At 32.5% G+C, this 16,256-nt stretch overlaps 2 protein-coding genes across 4 annotated transcripts in view; one reads left to right on the top strand and one right to left on the bottom strand.

The window, feature by feature from the left end:
* The first annotated feature begins 4 nt into the window (after positions 1-4).
* Positions 5-10,599, top strand: LOC148618101 (transmembrane protein 70 homolog, mitochondrial-like). Of its 2 annotated transcripts, none has more exons than XM_088585970.1 (2): positions 5-98; positions 8,876-10,599. In XM_088585970.1, the coding sequence occupies exon 2, from the start codon at positions 8,894-8,896 to the stop codon at positions 9,620-9,622; it is 729 nt and encodes a 242-aa protein (XP_088442096.1). In that variant the 5' UTR covers positions 5-98; positions 8,876-8,893; the 3' UTR covers positions 9,623-10,599. The 2 variants fall into 2 exon arrangements, with proteins under 2 accessions (XP_088442096.1, XP_088442097.1); XM_088585971.1 differs by lacking the exon at positions 5-98 and adding an exon at positions 109-295.
* Positions 10,592-16,256, bottom strand: part of LOC148618100 (neural-cadherin-like) — a 68,277-nt gene continuing 62,612 nt past the window's right edge. For both annotated transcript variants that reach the window (XM_088585966.1, XM_088585967.1), the window contains one exon: positions 10,592-15,617. In XM_088585966.1, coding sequence (XP_088442092.1) covers positions 15,373-15,617 — 245 coding nt within the window. In that variant the 3' untranslated portion in view covers positions 10,592-15,372. The remainder of the gene's footprint in view (positions 15,618-16,256) is intronic.

Below are 16,256 nucleotides of genomic sequence, written 5' to 3'. Positions count from 1 at the left end.
TTGAATTTGTATCAGTACAAAGAGTATTCGTGCCTTAAACATCGAAGAGTAATCGTACGAAATAATGACCTCGTAAGGTCACGCATGGAAAATAATTTGTAAGTTTTTTTCGTGTTCATGTATGTATAAACCGTATCCACACTTGAAACCACTTTTCCCCGTACCCAGATATACTATTTTGCCGATTTCTTGGATCCATTATTAGTAAAATATTAGGTGATATGTCCAACTAACAGTTTGTACACAGACTCACAGACACAGAGTGACGGACACAGTTGCTATTCAATGGCTACAGGTCAGACTCCGAGATTGAGAGAGTATATCTCGCCAATTTCAAATTTGCTCACCAAAATTTTATCCCTCGATGAAAATCGTTGTACAATAGCTCATTTTTGAGAGCAAAATATCAGCAATCCGTCGGACGTTTTTTTCTTTAATTTTTTTTTACAATTTAGACAATTTTAGACAATTTTATTTGCACATACATATTTACAGTGAATGGTTATGGCATGAACAAAAACAGAACAATGTAATATACATTACATATAAACTAATTGTATTACCATGATGGGACAGTGGTGTAAATCTGATAAAAACAGAATAGTCTTTAGTTTTAACGTTATGTATTAATATAATTTCTGTTAAATTAAATTGACTTTCGATTCCAACATTCACTCATGAATTTGATAGTTATTTTTAGTATTTCTATAGAGCTACTGTTTAATATGTATGCTATATCGCTTGGTGTGAGGTGAGGTTTTGAAGAAAGAGTAATCAAGGGAACCAAGGTTACAGCGGTAATCAAAAGAATGCAACCCAGGGACAAAGACCAGACATGGAAACAGACATACACAACAAAGAACATAAAGCAACTAAAATCATACATACAAAGTAATGAAGAAATTAAATTATGGTTGTCCAATTTCATTCTGTATTGATTTCTTTCCGGGGTGTAGTTGGTGCATACCGAGAAGAAATGATTTTCATCCTTATGTTCCCACTACCACATGATTTACAAATGTGTTTTTTTCTCTATATTTTTGTACTGACCCCTTTCTATTTCTAGTGCATGTGCACTCAAATGAAATTTACTGATGATGGATCTTTCTATTTTAGATTTGCATAAATCAATATATGGAGTTCTTTTAGACATAATAAATATTTTACGGAAAAATGACAGTTTTTCACTCATAGCTATTGAGCCTACTAAATTTTGCTTAAACTGATGGTGTAGTCTTTGTTCGATTCTTTGATATAAAATTGAAGGTTATAAAGTTGTAAGTTAAGATGACAGAACCCTAATTTATTTAGTTTATTTGTTACATGGGACATCCACAAGTTGTTGTTTTTAACTTCTCTGAATATTTCGTAGACTAGTGTATCAGGAGAGTTAAGGATATGGTTTAAAAATTCAATCGTATTCAATTGAACTTTTAGATGTAGAGATGTTCTGTTCAGTTCTGCTAAGCATGCAATGTTTGTAGTTTTACTATTTACTTCAAGGATTTCTTTTATGAATTTCAAATGTAAGTGTTCATATTGGTCAGAGTCATTGAAAGTTTTTCCAGCTCCCCAGACCTCACTTCCATAAAGAATAACAGGTATTACCAAAGTGTCAAATAACTTTTCAAGTAAATTACAAGGAACATCTATAGATATGACTTTTTTTATTTTAAACCAGGCCTTTCTTCCCTTCTCCATTAGGTTACTTTTTGATAGATTCAAATTACCATTGTAGTTAAATGTACTTGTTTCACAGCCAAAGGAGAGGACAAAAAATCGGTTGGTGAGAATCAAGTGCTGACGAGAACTACTCCTTGATCAGTAGTCCTAGATTGTTTTTACCTCCAACAACCAATTTGCCAGACAAGCTGGGGCCATGGGACATCAGAGCTCATCCTGTTTCAAAAACACAGGATTTAGCACACCAATTTTGGAGGGGCCTGATGGGTTATTTCCATTCTTCGTGATTGGTGCATTTTCGCTATCATGATCCTTTTTTCTACAGATTTATTTTTTGTGATTCGTGATGAAAGCATTGTTCATGTATCGTTTTCATTGGAGTTTTATTTTCGTTCTTCGTGATTGAGACATATATTTCGTTTTCATGATTTTTTTTCCATTATGGAAATAATGAGTTCCATTGAGTTGTCTTTCTTGGCTTAAAAAGTTGAAGTGGCACAATTTAGGACCTGGGAGAATTCAACACGTTATTTCGTAAACAAGTAATGAGCCAGTAATGTATTTGATTGTAGCTTAATTGAACCAATCTACTACACAAACAACCAGCTTCTGAATCTCTATTATCGAGATTGATAGGGATACTATTTTTATATTTTCCTGATCCGTGATCATGGAAATTTATTTTCTTTGAATTGTGATTGACAAAAAAATCAACTCGTTAATTGGGATGAGACCCCCCATCAGGCCCCTCATTTTGGTACAGACTTCGAGACTAAAATTTAATACTAATTTTTTTGGATATTGAAAATTAAATTAACATTAGTATATCTACGCTTTTCTGCAGTAATTGGTGCTTTGAGAATATTAATTGAAAAAAAATTGCAAATTAGTATGTCAATTGTTTGTTAAACAATTGAAAGGTCTTTCCCTTGAAAACTTTCTCTTTGATATATACTCATTAAAACATCTACAACAGTTTGACTTTTTGCACTTGGTGACCTTGTCAAATGCAATTGTCAATGTTCCCATCATGACTTTTGTAATATCAACTCGATAACCTTTCGTTAGATATACAACAACCCTACTTTCTGTGAACTTTAGAATTTTGCATTTTGAGCCCAATGATTATTAAAATATGATGCAATAGCAAACTCCAGAACCAGAAGTCTTAGAGACATGAAACTACCACCATACATCTTAGGATTACCTGACCTTGAAAAAACTTACAAGGTCAAGGTCATATGTTTATGTCAAGGTCACAAACTGGATTCTGCAAAACATTTAAATTGTCATAACTTTTGTCATAACAGACAGTCTGACAGTTGTAAATTTTGTCTCAAAATGTAGGGCTTATCGAGAGGGTAATTTCTTATGCTGTATGTATGCACTTATCTCTTATTGTTTTCTCAATATCAAGGCCTGTAGTTTGTAGTGAGAAGGCTTTCTAGCGCTCTATGAACTTTAACCTTGGATGCAAATGAAAGGTCACATGGATTAAAGATCATTGATGAAAGTCCCATGTTTCTACAACTTCTGGTTCTCGAAATATAAATTTGAAAAACCTAAGTATGATATTTCAAGGGATATAACTTTTGAATGGTTTGATAATAAAATGCATGTTTATCTTTTTTCATTAGGTATTCATCTTATGTACTTGAAACAATTTTTAGATTGACTCTGTCTATTATGGTTTTCAAGATATGAGGGATTGAAATAAATTGTTTTACGGGGACATAACTCTTAAAGATGATAATGAAATCCTTAGCAGGGTCATTATCTAATAGAACATGATGACATCTACATGTTCACCAAGTATGATAATGATATTCTGATAAATGAATTTGGGTGACCTACTAACCATATTGATAGGATGCTAATAAAGGGGAGATAACTTCTACAATGGATAATGAAATTCTTCATGGGATTATCCTGTAAAAGTCCTAAGAAAGGTCTATCGATGGTCCAAATTTTGTAATGATATCATGAAAGATGACGCATTAGGGCCGTGCCAAAATTGAAAAGGGAAAAAACTAGCACTCTTTGACCTTGGGTGCACCTGAAAGGTCACATAGACCAAAGATCATTGATGATGGTCCCACATCTCTACAACTTCCAGTTCTCAAAAAATAAATTTTTAAAACTGAATTATGATATTTCAAGGGATATAACTCCCATATGGTTTGATAACAAAATACAAATTTATGTTTATTAATTAGGCCGTCTGCTCATGTGCATGAAACTTTTTCCAGAATTATTCTATCTCTTATGATTTTAATATATGAGCGATTAAAAGAAACTGTTTTAAAGGGACATAACTCTTAAAGGTGGTAATGAAATCCTTAGCAGGGTCATTTCCTAATTGAACCTGATGACATATACCCGGTACATGTTCTCCAAATATGGTCATGATATCCTGAAAAATGAGTTTGGGGGAGCATGTTGACAAAAATGCCAATAAAAGGGAGATAACTTCTACAATGGATAATGGAATTCTTCACAGGGTCATCTTGTAAAAGTCCTTAATGAGCTCTATCGATGGTCCAAATTTGGTAATGATATCTTGAAAGATGAATAGGGGAGAGCATGTCAAAGAAAATTTTGCAAAAAATGGAAGAATAAAAAAAAACATTAGAAAAACAATAAGGTCTTTCCCTGGTAGGGAAAGCCCTTAAATATTGTGATCTTGAACTCTATGAAGTTCAAGGTCATGAAGTCAAATTCGTGAATTTTTGTTAATCTAAGCAGATTGCTAATTTCATACAGACTGTGAAACATGTCACTTGTGTTATCTGATGTGCATCCAACAACAAATAACTGTCTTTCTTTGAATTTACAGAATTATGATTTACTAGCAAAATCCTGTGTTTTTGACACAGGACGAGCTCTGAAGTCCAGGACCCAAGCTTGTCTGGCAAATCAGCCTTTTGACGTCAGAGCAATTTCAGACTACCAAAAGGCATGATTGGTACATTTAGAGACCTATAAAAATTACAGGTCTATGCTACAGTGTAGGCTACCATTAGTCCAAAGACATGTAATTATACCATCTTGGGAGGCTAATTTTTATTTTGTTTGGTAACATCCCTGAGTGAGGCATAAACATTAACCTGAATAATCCAGTCCCTCTCGGTATCTGTCTCTCCTTTACTTTAGAGGTTAATGGAGTAATATTTTATACACAACCTATGATGTAAACAAATACACATAAAAAATTTTGACACAACTGAAAAAAATTTCAAGCAGATACTGAATACCTTTCTTACATTTGTATCTTGGATTAGAAAAGCTATGCTTTGATTTTGATAATAAAATCAAAAGCTATATTTTTTCTGAGGAGGGTTAGGTTCATGAACAGCTATTGGAACTGAACCGCGGACTCACTGTGGAGAAATATTTTTCAGCAAAACTTGGTCTGAACTCTTCCTAGTCGAATTGCAGGATTGTAATGAAACTGAACAGAGTGTTAGATTACCATATTGTGGTGTACATTTTATCAGGAATTTATGTTTACAGTAAATTTGCTGTCATATTCCATTATTGTTTCGTTAACAACAAAAAATAGTATTGATTTCTGTTTGGAGTTCGGTGTTTTAGAATGGAGCAAAACTGTGTTGGAAAAGTGCTTATTCTATCCTCTATAAAAAAATGAAATCCAGTATGAATCATGTGTCCACATTGGTACCAAAATGTACAGGGTTCAACAGGCTGCAGGGGTTTTAGTGCCATTAGGGATATGTAGTTTAATTTTCTGAGACATGATTTTCAGTCAATCATTTTTATTTGGCTAAAGAAAATATGAAATTTTCTCCGTAAGGACAGTAACATTTTTTGTTACTTCCGGGCATAACTTTTTGTTGTTGATACATGTATATTTGGGAACCTTCACAGATATATGTAATACCTATAGAGCTCGCACCATTCCTTGAGGGAAATCAAGATACACATAATAGCTATAGAGCTCGCACCATTCCTTGAGGGAAATCAAGATACACATAATAGCTATAGAGCTCACACCATTCCTTGAGGGAAATAAAGATACACATAATAGCTATAGAGCTCGCACCATTCCTTGAGGGAAATCAAGATACACATAATAGCTATAGAGCTCACACCATTCCTTGAGGGAAATAAAGATGCACATAATAGCTATAGAGCTCGCACCATTCCTTGAGGGAAATCAAGATATACATAATAGCTATAGAGCTCGCACCATTCCTTGAGGGAAATCAAGATTACACATAATAGCTATAGAGCTCGCACCATTCCTTGAGGGAAATCAAGATTACACATAATAGCTATAGAGCTCGCACCATTCCTTGAGGGAAATCAAGATACACATAATAGCTATAGAGCTCACACCATTCCTTGAGGGAAATAAAGATACACATAATAGCTATAGAGCTCGCACCATTCCTTGAGGGAAATCAAGATACACATAATAGCTATAGAGCTCACACCATTCCTTGAGGGAAATAAAGATGCACATAATAGCTATAGAGCTCACACCATTCCTTGAGGGAAATCAAGATACACATAATACTATAGAGCTCGCACCATTCCTTGAGGGAAATCAAGATACACATAATAGCTATAGAGCTCGCACCATTCCTTGAGGGAAATAAAGATACACATAATAGCTATAGAGCTCACACCATTCCTTGAGGGAAATAAAGATACACATAATAGCTATAGAGCTCACGCCATTCCTTGAGGGAAATAAAGATACACATAATACTATAGAGCTCGCACCATTCCTTGAGGGAAATAAAGATACACATAATAGCTATAGAGCTCACACCATTCCTTGAGGGAAATAAAGATACACATAATAGCTATAGAGCTCACACCATTCCATAAGGGAAATAAAGATACACATAATAGCTATAGAGCTCGCACCATTCCTTGAGGGAAATAAAGATACACATAATAGCTATAGAGCTCACACCATTCCGTAAGGGAAATCAAGATACACATAATAGCTATAGAGCTCGCACCATTCCGTAAGGGAAATAAAGATACACATAATAGCTATAGAGCTCGCACCATTCCTTGAGGGAAATAAAGATACACATAATAGCTATAGAGCTCGCACCATTCCTTGAGGAAAATAAAGATACACATAATAGCTATAGAGCTCGCACCATTCCTTGAGGGAAATCAAGATTACACATAATAGCTATAGAGCTCGCACCATTCCTTGAGGGAAATCAAGATACACATAATAGCTATAGAGCTCGCACCATTCTGTGAGGGAAATAAAGATACACATAATAGCTATAGAGCTCGCACCATTCCTTGAGGGAAATAAAGATACACATAATAGCTATAGAGCTCACACCATTCCATAAGGGAAATAAAGATACACATAATAGCTATAGAGCTCGCACCATTCCTTGAGGGAAATCAAGATACACATAATAGCTATAGAGCTCGCACCATTCCGTAAGGGAAATCAAGATACACATAATAGCTATAGAGCTCGCACCATTCTGTGAGGGAAATCAAGATACACATAATAGCTATAGAGCTCGCACCATTCCTTGAGGGAAATCAAGATACACATAATAGCTATAGAGCTCACACCATTCCATAAGGGAAATAAAGATACACATAATAGCTATAGAGCTCACACCATTCCTTGAGGGAAATAAAGATACACATAATAGCTATAGAGCTCGCACCATTCCTTGAGGGAAATAAAGATACACATAATAGCTATAGAGCTCACACCATTCCTTGAGGGAAATCAAGATACACGTAATAGCTTTAGAGCTCACACCATTCCTTGAGGGAAATCAAGATACACGTAATAGCTTTAGAGCTCACACCATTCCTTGAGGGAAATAAAGATACATGTAATAGCTTTAGAGCTATGTCGGGCTGGTAGTCAGGTTTGAAGACTAATGTGTCAGATGAAACTAGACAAAGGGATGCCCCCACACTCTATTTTAACACAGCTACCGCGTAATTTTCAAAATTCATTTATGATTGTTGTCTCTGAGAGACACATTTGATGCCCCCACATGTATTTTCTGACATATATGAAAGTCAGTTTATACTTACAAGCTCTAATTCTTTAGAATGGTGACAAATTTGTGATCAGAGAAAGAAGTTGTCTTGATTTGATAACATTGGTATACAAGGACAAACACTAAATCTAATGTTGATCCACTCCTGTATGTACGTGAAGGATCCTCCCACTAATTGTTTATAATCTTCATGATTATTCAAAAATATTTACTACCTATCTTAAATACTGTGGAAGGAGATATCTGTAATAGACATGTACCCTATTCGCTGGAAATGGTGACAAAATGTCCAACTATCCATGAAAATGTCAAATATTGATAGAAATCAAAACCCTGATAACATGTACATCTTCAATCCAGATATAATCATTCTGCAAAGTATTAACTTTCTAACCTAAATACTGTATGAGGAGTTATCCAAAATAGAAATGTACCGTATTCGCTCAAAATGGTGACAAAATGATTAATTCCAGCTATCCATTAAATTTCAAATATTGTTGCTACAAGATTAAAGTCATCACTACAGAAGTTTTATTGTCGTCATCATGAACTCGTGGATCGTTATGGTGTATCCATCTACACCATGAAAACTGATTTATTCAATGGGTCATAGTTTTCCTTTCCTCGTTTGTCTACCCCGGACTTGACTTTTTATGAGTAACTTGGCGGGTGTTTCTAAAAAAGCAGAGAACGCTTACCCTACCGGTGCACCAGGTCCATACTCCCAGTTTTTAGTGGAGTCTGAGTTGCTCATTTACTTTTGTTGCTTTGTATGTGCAATTTTGGTTGCTTTGTGTTCTTTATCGTGTGTGTCTGTTTTCCATGTCTTTGTCCATGGATTGCATTCTTTTGGATCCACCTATGGATGGTAAACATTAAGCATTTTTCTAGAGTATGTATTATAGAGTGTATCATCAAATTATACATTGTAGTATGTGACTAGAGTTGTACCTGAAGTACATGTCAGTACAATGTATAAATAACCAGTTAATTTTCTACTTGGCTAAAACTTGAGCTTAATTGGGTTGTCATTGGTCTGACACTGAGTGGTATAGGGTTCAATCCTAGATAGTATTATGTTATTAGACAGATTATTCTCTATTGTTTATTATTTTCATTATGATTGAAATCAATAAAACTAAATGTCTTTTTTATCATTTCAGATAATATTTTAATTCTACATGTATATGTATTTCATGGGGAGTGTGGTGAAAATTTCTGTTCACACAATGTTAACAACAGTAAGGACATTTGGAATATGTCATAAAACATTTACAAGAGCATTTTCTATATTAAGGTCATCATCATGCAAAATCAGACCTGTATTTGCTTACAAGGAAAATCTTTTCAAGTATCCAGCTGGCTTGAGGTTATGTTCAAATGTACCTCTAGACAAGCACTGTAAACAGCCTATTACCCATCCAACAAAAGGAAAGTTAATCTATGCTGGACAGTTAAACAAAAAAGTAAAGATTTGCAAGACTCTTTCTCTCACTACTTGTACATTGGGCGTAGCTGGACAAATCTATTTATGTTTGAATGCTGCAACTCTGCCAACTTCAATTTTACTGATGGGGTCAAGTTCTCTAGCCTTTTTTATGTTCATTTCTACTGGTTTAATTCAGTTCATCACCATGCGATATTTGACAGACATTTATTATAATCCAGAGACAGGGATATTTACTGCAGGAAGAATTACCTTTTTCTTACAACGGAAAGAAATAGAATATACAGTAGATGATGTACAAGTCCCCGAGATTCAAGGACCACTTTCTAACATGAAGATCAAAGGGAAGCCTTATGTTGCTTTTGATGTATTTTTTAAGGACTATGATGCTTATATTCACATGGTCGGTTATGACAAACCTTTAGATTTAAAAACCTCCACAAAATCAGAAAAAGAAGACTAGTAATAAAGTTTTGTCATGTTTAATCTGTGTGTTATGAAAATTCATTGTTTATAACATTTACAATGTAGCTTACTACTGTATACCTAGAAATTTATCTATGGTGAATTTCTTGCTTCATGATCATTTACAAAAATAACTCCCTAATAAAAATTTCTTGTTGAATTTTGTAACTTTTGTTTAAGAAATTATAAATCTGTGAAATTAACAGCAGTGTGAAATGTTTGACCATGCAAATTGCATAAATAACTCCTTGCAAAATTTTTTTATAGTATTTTGGATGGTTTCATCTCATAAGTAAAATACTTTGCAGGACATAGCTTAATACCACCACTTAGGTAAAACCCTGAACTTTTGGTGCAAGTGTGGACACGCCATTCAAGCTTGATACAGCTCTGAATTTTGATTCTGATTAAGTATTTTACACAGGAAAAGAATTTGACAAGAATCAAAGTGCCCCTTTTTGTTCTTTATTCCCAAACAAACACATCCTAAAAAATCAATCCCAGCCATTCTTTAGGGAGTATGGCACCTTGTGTTTAATTTCAAACAGATCCATTCACTTTAACTCAAGTTATCATTGTACATCATGAAAATGCTTGTTTCTGGCCCTGCATTCCTTATCAGTTCAAGTCACAACCCCCAAAATCAATCTCAAGGATCCTTTTGTGGTATGGCACCTTGAAGAACAATTTAAAAGAGATGAATACTAAACTTATTGTCCTGACATAAAGAAAGTGCTTACTTCAGTGCTTCTCGTCCCTTTTTAATCCCTTATTATAATCAGTTAAAGTAATAATCACCAAAATCAATCCCAGCCTTCCTTTTTGTGGTTTGGCAATTTCAAAAAATTCATTCACATACATGTATTTTCAAGTTATTTTCAGGACAATGTAAGACTATAACCCCATCATTTTTATATGTAAGGCCATAGTCCCATAGTAAATCTAAATACAATAAAAAGCTTATCTATTGTTTTATTTCTTTATTTTACTTTAAAATGTGGAAAAATATGATGCTGAAAATATGTTTGACAATTACCTATTGATATCCTCATACAGAACTAACAACAGGAAAGCACATGTTCTTCATGCAAAACATTGAACATTATCTTCCCCTGACCATTTCCAATAAATGACTTTGTCTAGATTTGGTAATTAAATACAAATATTCAATAATGCTTGTCATTTATTGTGCTACATCAATACAACTGAGAGTTCACTTCAAAACAGTGATATACAAATTACCTCCCCTTGTAAAATGGTACAAACTACCTCAGCTCTATCTCACATACCACAAAACTTGTATGAGACAGGAAATCTGTATTGAGGATATGAACATGGTCATGATGATGTATTTAAGTGATATGTTTTAGTTATTAAAGTGTGCACTATATATCCACATGAGAACACAATATTACACAAAGAAGCACCATTAAGTGTGTGTGTGACATGTATTTACAGGACTAGACAGAATGAATTATAGTTAGACATAACATACAGGAGCTAAGATTATTAATGGTCATATTCCATTGGTATTAAAATACAGAGCTTTAGACAGTAAGATGTTACAGGTTACTTTGTTTTTCTGAACTAAAAATTTTTCAAATATAATTGATGTACCAACAGAGAAAATTTTGAGAACAACAATAGTATGTACATGTATGTTTATGCAAGGTGAACTAAACACCACTGTTATACACTATCTACTGTAATTTTAAGTATACTGCTTAACATCCAATTTGTTAATTTGCAGCTTTTTGGAATAAATGCCTTCAATTTCAACAACACACAAACAAAGCTGTTAAGTAGAATATCGCTTCATTCTCTAAAAAATAAACCTCATAGCACATAAGTTTTGGTAAGCTGGGCAGTAAACCTTACAACATGTATATATTTGAGACAATGTTAAAATAAATTAAATACATGCATAAAGATGCCAAAAAAGTTCACATATTTTATATATCCATAATATTGATAACACAACCATTGAGACAAACCAATAATTAAGATTACATTTTAACCCCATATTATCAAGTTGTTCCAAAGGAAACCTTTAAGATAACCATTCTTACAATATTGATTTCATTACGGAATTAAATCATGTAATAGACTTGCTGGGTTCACACAGATAAATGGAATGCAAAATGACTAACAGCATGCATATAATGACATTAATGAATAAATTATTAACACTATCAAATATTAAATTTGAATAACAAAACCTTCCACATCTAAACATCTTTCACAACTAAACACTGTACAGGCATATACATATAAACATCTACCAACTTATTCTGTTAACATACTCCTATTCTAGAGAAAAAAACCAAATCAATAAAACTTAAAACATTCTTTGAAAAACTACTTTGCCGATTTGAAAGTTTTTATATTAGAAGCCATGTCCAATACTAAACATTAGGCCTGACGACAAGAGTTGTCTCCCCTTAAATAGAATAATGCATTTATTGTAAACCACTTCAAATAAGTTTGTAAATATTTCCCACTAATAATATATGCACTGTCCCTTTAAAACAACCACCAATCAACAAACCATCCAAAAATAGTATTTTTTTAATTTGGCAGAAAAAAGCAGTTGGGCAAAAACAAAGCAAATATCTACTCATAAAAAATATACTTTCAGACCTATGAACCAACATTATATACTTTCAGACCTATGAACTAACATTCATGTTATTATTGCTTGTATCTGACTAAAGTTAAAAATAAAAGGAATGCCTAGCCCCTTTAAAGGTAATTATGCAAAGATGTAACCAGAAAATTTCTAAGGTTTGAATACCGACATTATTCTGTGAGTATAAAGTTAAAATTTGTGATTGTACATACATGTAAGTAAAATGGCAATAAGATTCAGAATAAATATCTATATACAAACATCAATGTTTACTACACAACACAAAACTAAATAGTCACAACCTTATAATGAATTAGAAGAAGGCTTAGATTTAACCTGGTTTTATATTATAAGATCATTCTTTTGTTGCAAAGTGTATAAAATATCAATTAATTTCAAAATTTTTTATTTTTACAATTATACAAATACACATGTACTTATGTTTTAGAAAGTAATTCTCTAAATAACAATTACTATAAAGTCTGAAATACAAATTATATTTGAGTACCTGTACAAAAAGTTTCAAGAAATCCAGATCTTCACAGACACATTAGTACAGTTACATGTATCTTTTATTTCCCAGCAAGAAGAATAAGAACAACCCTAAGCCTGCATGAATATTTTTTTTTATTAAAAAATTAACCAATCAATGTTCTTACACACAGCTGTTCTTCAATCCATTCATCAATGCACAGACAAAATTATAAAACTATCAAACGGATCTTAACTTCAATGAAAATGTCAATCATTTGATATCATACAATTTAGTAACTAAATTTGCATGATGTAAAAGGCAAGCAAAACTTACTTGTAAAAAATAACAATACTCATTAAGAAATCAAAATAGCAAGGCCAACTAAAAATAATATCTTAGTTCTCATATATTAACTAGTTTCTTTTGAGGGTGCATAGTAATCTATGTTTATCCCCAAATCAATTTAATAAAAAAAAGTGCGCCCTTTCTTCAATGGTCTTCATAAAAAATTTGCCGAGGACAAAATCATGAACTTTGAATCAAAATGTTAAAGAAGACATTTGATGATACAAACATTGCATTAATTTTTACATGACAAGTCATGAAATATGTAAATAAATCAACTTTACCTGCACTAATTAAATTTTGTAAATATCACTGCAATTTTTTCATCATTAAAGTTTGAGATAGACTAATAACTTGGAAACAATAAAAAAAAAATACTGTAAACAAATAGATATTGCCACAACCAAAAAAACATGGAAATAAAGTAATACTGACTTTTTGAGACAAAATCTACCTTATTTATTGCAACTTATACAAAGCAAAGTAAACAAGACATCTACAAGATGTGATATTGCACTAACTCTCACAACCTCTTCATAACAGGACGAAATTTTCAATAGGAATTTTAAGAGATCAACAAATCAAAAGTTTTAGTTGCACATCTATACAAACCAATTGCACAATGTTTGTCTCTTATTTCTCTAATTCATAAAAACAACACTCAGCTATGAATTTCTTTGGCTATTATTCACAAATATTAGGAACTTGATACCAATGAACTTAATAATTTCAAAAAAGCAAGAAATTTATAAATGAGCTTACAATATTTGAAGCATGTTTGTATTTTGGCATCTGACAAAAGTTAAATAACAAGTAATCATGTTTAGTATTTAGTACAATACCTTGTTAACCAACTAAACTAGCATAACTAAGTATAAGGCAAGAAAACTTCATTAAAATAACACTATCAAATACTGGTATGATGGCATTAAGGTGGGACAGAAAATGTTTTGAATCCAGAGAGTTTTTTATCAGCAACTTACATTATTTACTCCATTTTCCTAACTGCCTGGTATTTTCTATCTCAGGCTTCTGAGGTGATATTTAAAAAAAAAATTGTTAATAACCTTTAACAGTGTCACATCAAAGTCCACTATGACAATACCAATAGACAGTCATGCCAGTGTTGAACATCTCTACAGAACATCTCTTGCTGACTAGGATATTTTCTGTCAAGACTTCAAAATTGCTTTTATTCTTTATCTGGTGGTCACAGATGCCCTCACATCCAAAATATCAAAGTTAAGTAGAGCAATTATGCCTGAATGATATTTGGAAAATACCACACAAACAAACCTATATTAAGTCATGAGACTGTTTTAAATGTCATATTAGAGCAGGGATGAAAATAAATATTTTTTTTTTAAATCTGCAATAATAAATAATTTCTCTATTGACCTGAACTTTCATTTAACTTTGAAGTGAATTATATATGATTCCTCCCAAAATAAAAAAAAAATCATACATGTATGTGAAACCAAAACAAACAAAAAATGTTTCTAATGTGATATTAACACACTTCTTATGATATGAATATGATAATATTTATGTTATGAAAGATAAAAAAATTGATATTTCGATGTATGATATGACACATTATCAAAAATATAAAAACAACTTTGGACCAACAAGATATGGCATCACTACATGAGTATACACAAAATTATTTCACACAGATGGTTTTCACATTAAACTTAGCACTATTCAGTATTTGTAGGATAAAGTAAAAATTAACAACCTTGTGTAAAATTCAGGTAATTGTCAAATAAGTTTACATGGTTCAAATTTTCATTAAACCAATGATAGTAACAATCTATACTTTATTTTGAGTTTTGGAATGTTGACTAATATATGTAGCCACTTTTATGGAGACTACTTGAATCTACTGAAACATAGCACTTTGGTCTTTCTAAATTTGGTAATGTTTAGGAATTAAAAATTAGTGCAGTCATAATATCTAAAAATTACAATCTTATGATTTTTTTATGTGTTGAAATATTTTACACTGTGCATAATTGTAATGAACATGGTCATATGTCGTAAACTGTACATGATAGTAATGAAAATAGTGCAAAACTGAGGAAATCTTAAGTAGATAAATAATTAGAAATACTACACAATTTCTACTTTGATCCTTTCAATAATATTTTGATCACATGAATTTTACATGAGTAGAGATATAATCTCATAAAGCTAAATCAGTCTATTTATATCAGTGAGATTTGAGATTTAATCTCCTTTATATTTGATGGCGGTGACCAGATGATGGGGAGTGAAACATCTATAAAGATACTAAATGCTACAAATCGTCTTCCCCACCACCATACATGTTTGCTAATTTGGAAAATTTTGGACCCCAGTCCTCTAAATAGTTGTAGTCCTGGTCCCTGTCACTAGATTCCGTGTTCAGGGAGCTTAGGGACCCTACATCACTGTCTCCACCCTCATAAGCAAACTCCATCACATTATCTTTAGGCAGGCCATTATCATCTGCTTTATCTAATCTATCACTTATAAAACTTTCTACTCCATCTGGTATCAGACCTGATCAAATAAACTGACAAATTAGAAAAAGTACACAAAATTTATGCATTATCAATACTTCTAAAATATGCCATTCCTAAATGTCTTGGTTTGTGGAAAATTGAATTCTTGATATTATGTAAAAGATCTATATTTTGGAATTGATACTCCTAGTAAGACAGACCCGAGGAGCCTCAGAAAACCAAATTTTTGTACTTCAATCACATTTGTTTTCGATAAGGTTCAATGGCAACTTTATGCACCCAAAGCAGTAGCAGGTAAAAGTGGATCAGTTGTAGACACATTGCTGTCAACACTCTTATCAAATTTATCAAACACTGTTAATTCATATACACATGTAGTTTCAGATGAATTGAAAATTCTAGAACAGGTTCCCAGGTGAAAATTTTGTTATGCTTAAAAAAAAACAAATATTACATCAAGCCTAAATAAAGTTAGATTACAATGGGTCAAATGCTAACATGATTATACATTGTGAAAAAATATTGTTATCAAATAATCATTCTATAAACATATGTATTAAAACAGGAACATATGTTGATCATTCCACACTAAATTCCAATGATAATCATACACTAAACATTATATGATTCTCATGTGTAGTACTTTTAGCTGTGTAGATATATCTGTTTCTTACAT

The sequence above is a fragment of the Perna viridis genome, chromosome 5 (genome assembly GCF_037379345.1).
Source record: "Perna viridis isolate PV_CMFRI_1.1 ecotype Kerala chromosome 5, ASM3737934v1, whole genome shotgun sequence".
NCBI classification, from domain to species: domain Eukaryota; kingdom Metazoa; phylum Mollusca; class Bivalvia; order Mytilida; family Mytilidae; genus Perna; species Perna viridis.
Note: the sequence above shows the minus strand (reverse complement) of the source record. Positions and strands in the feature narration are given on the sequence as shown.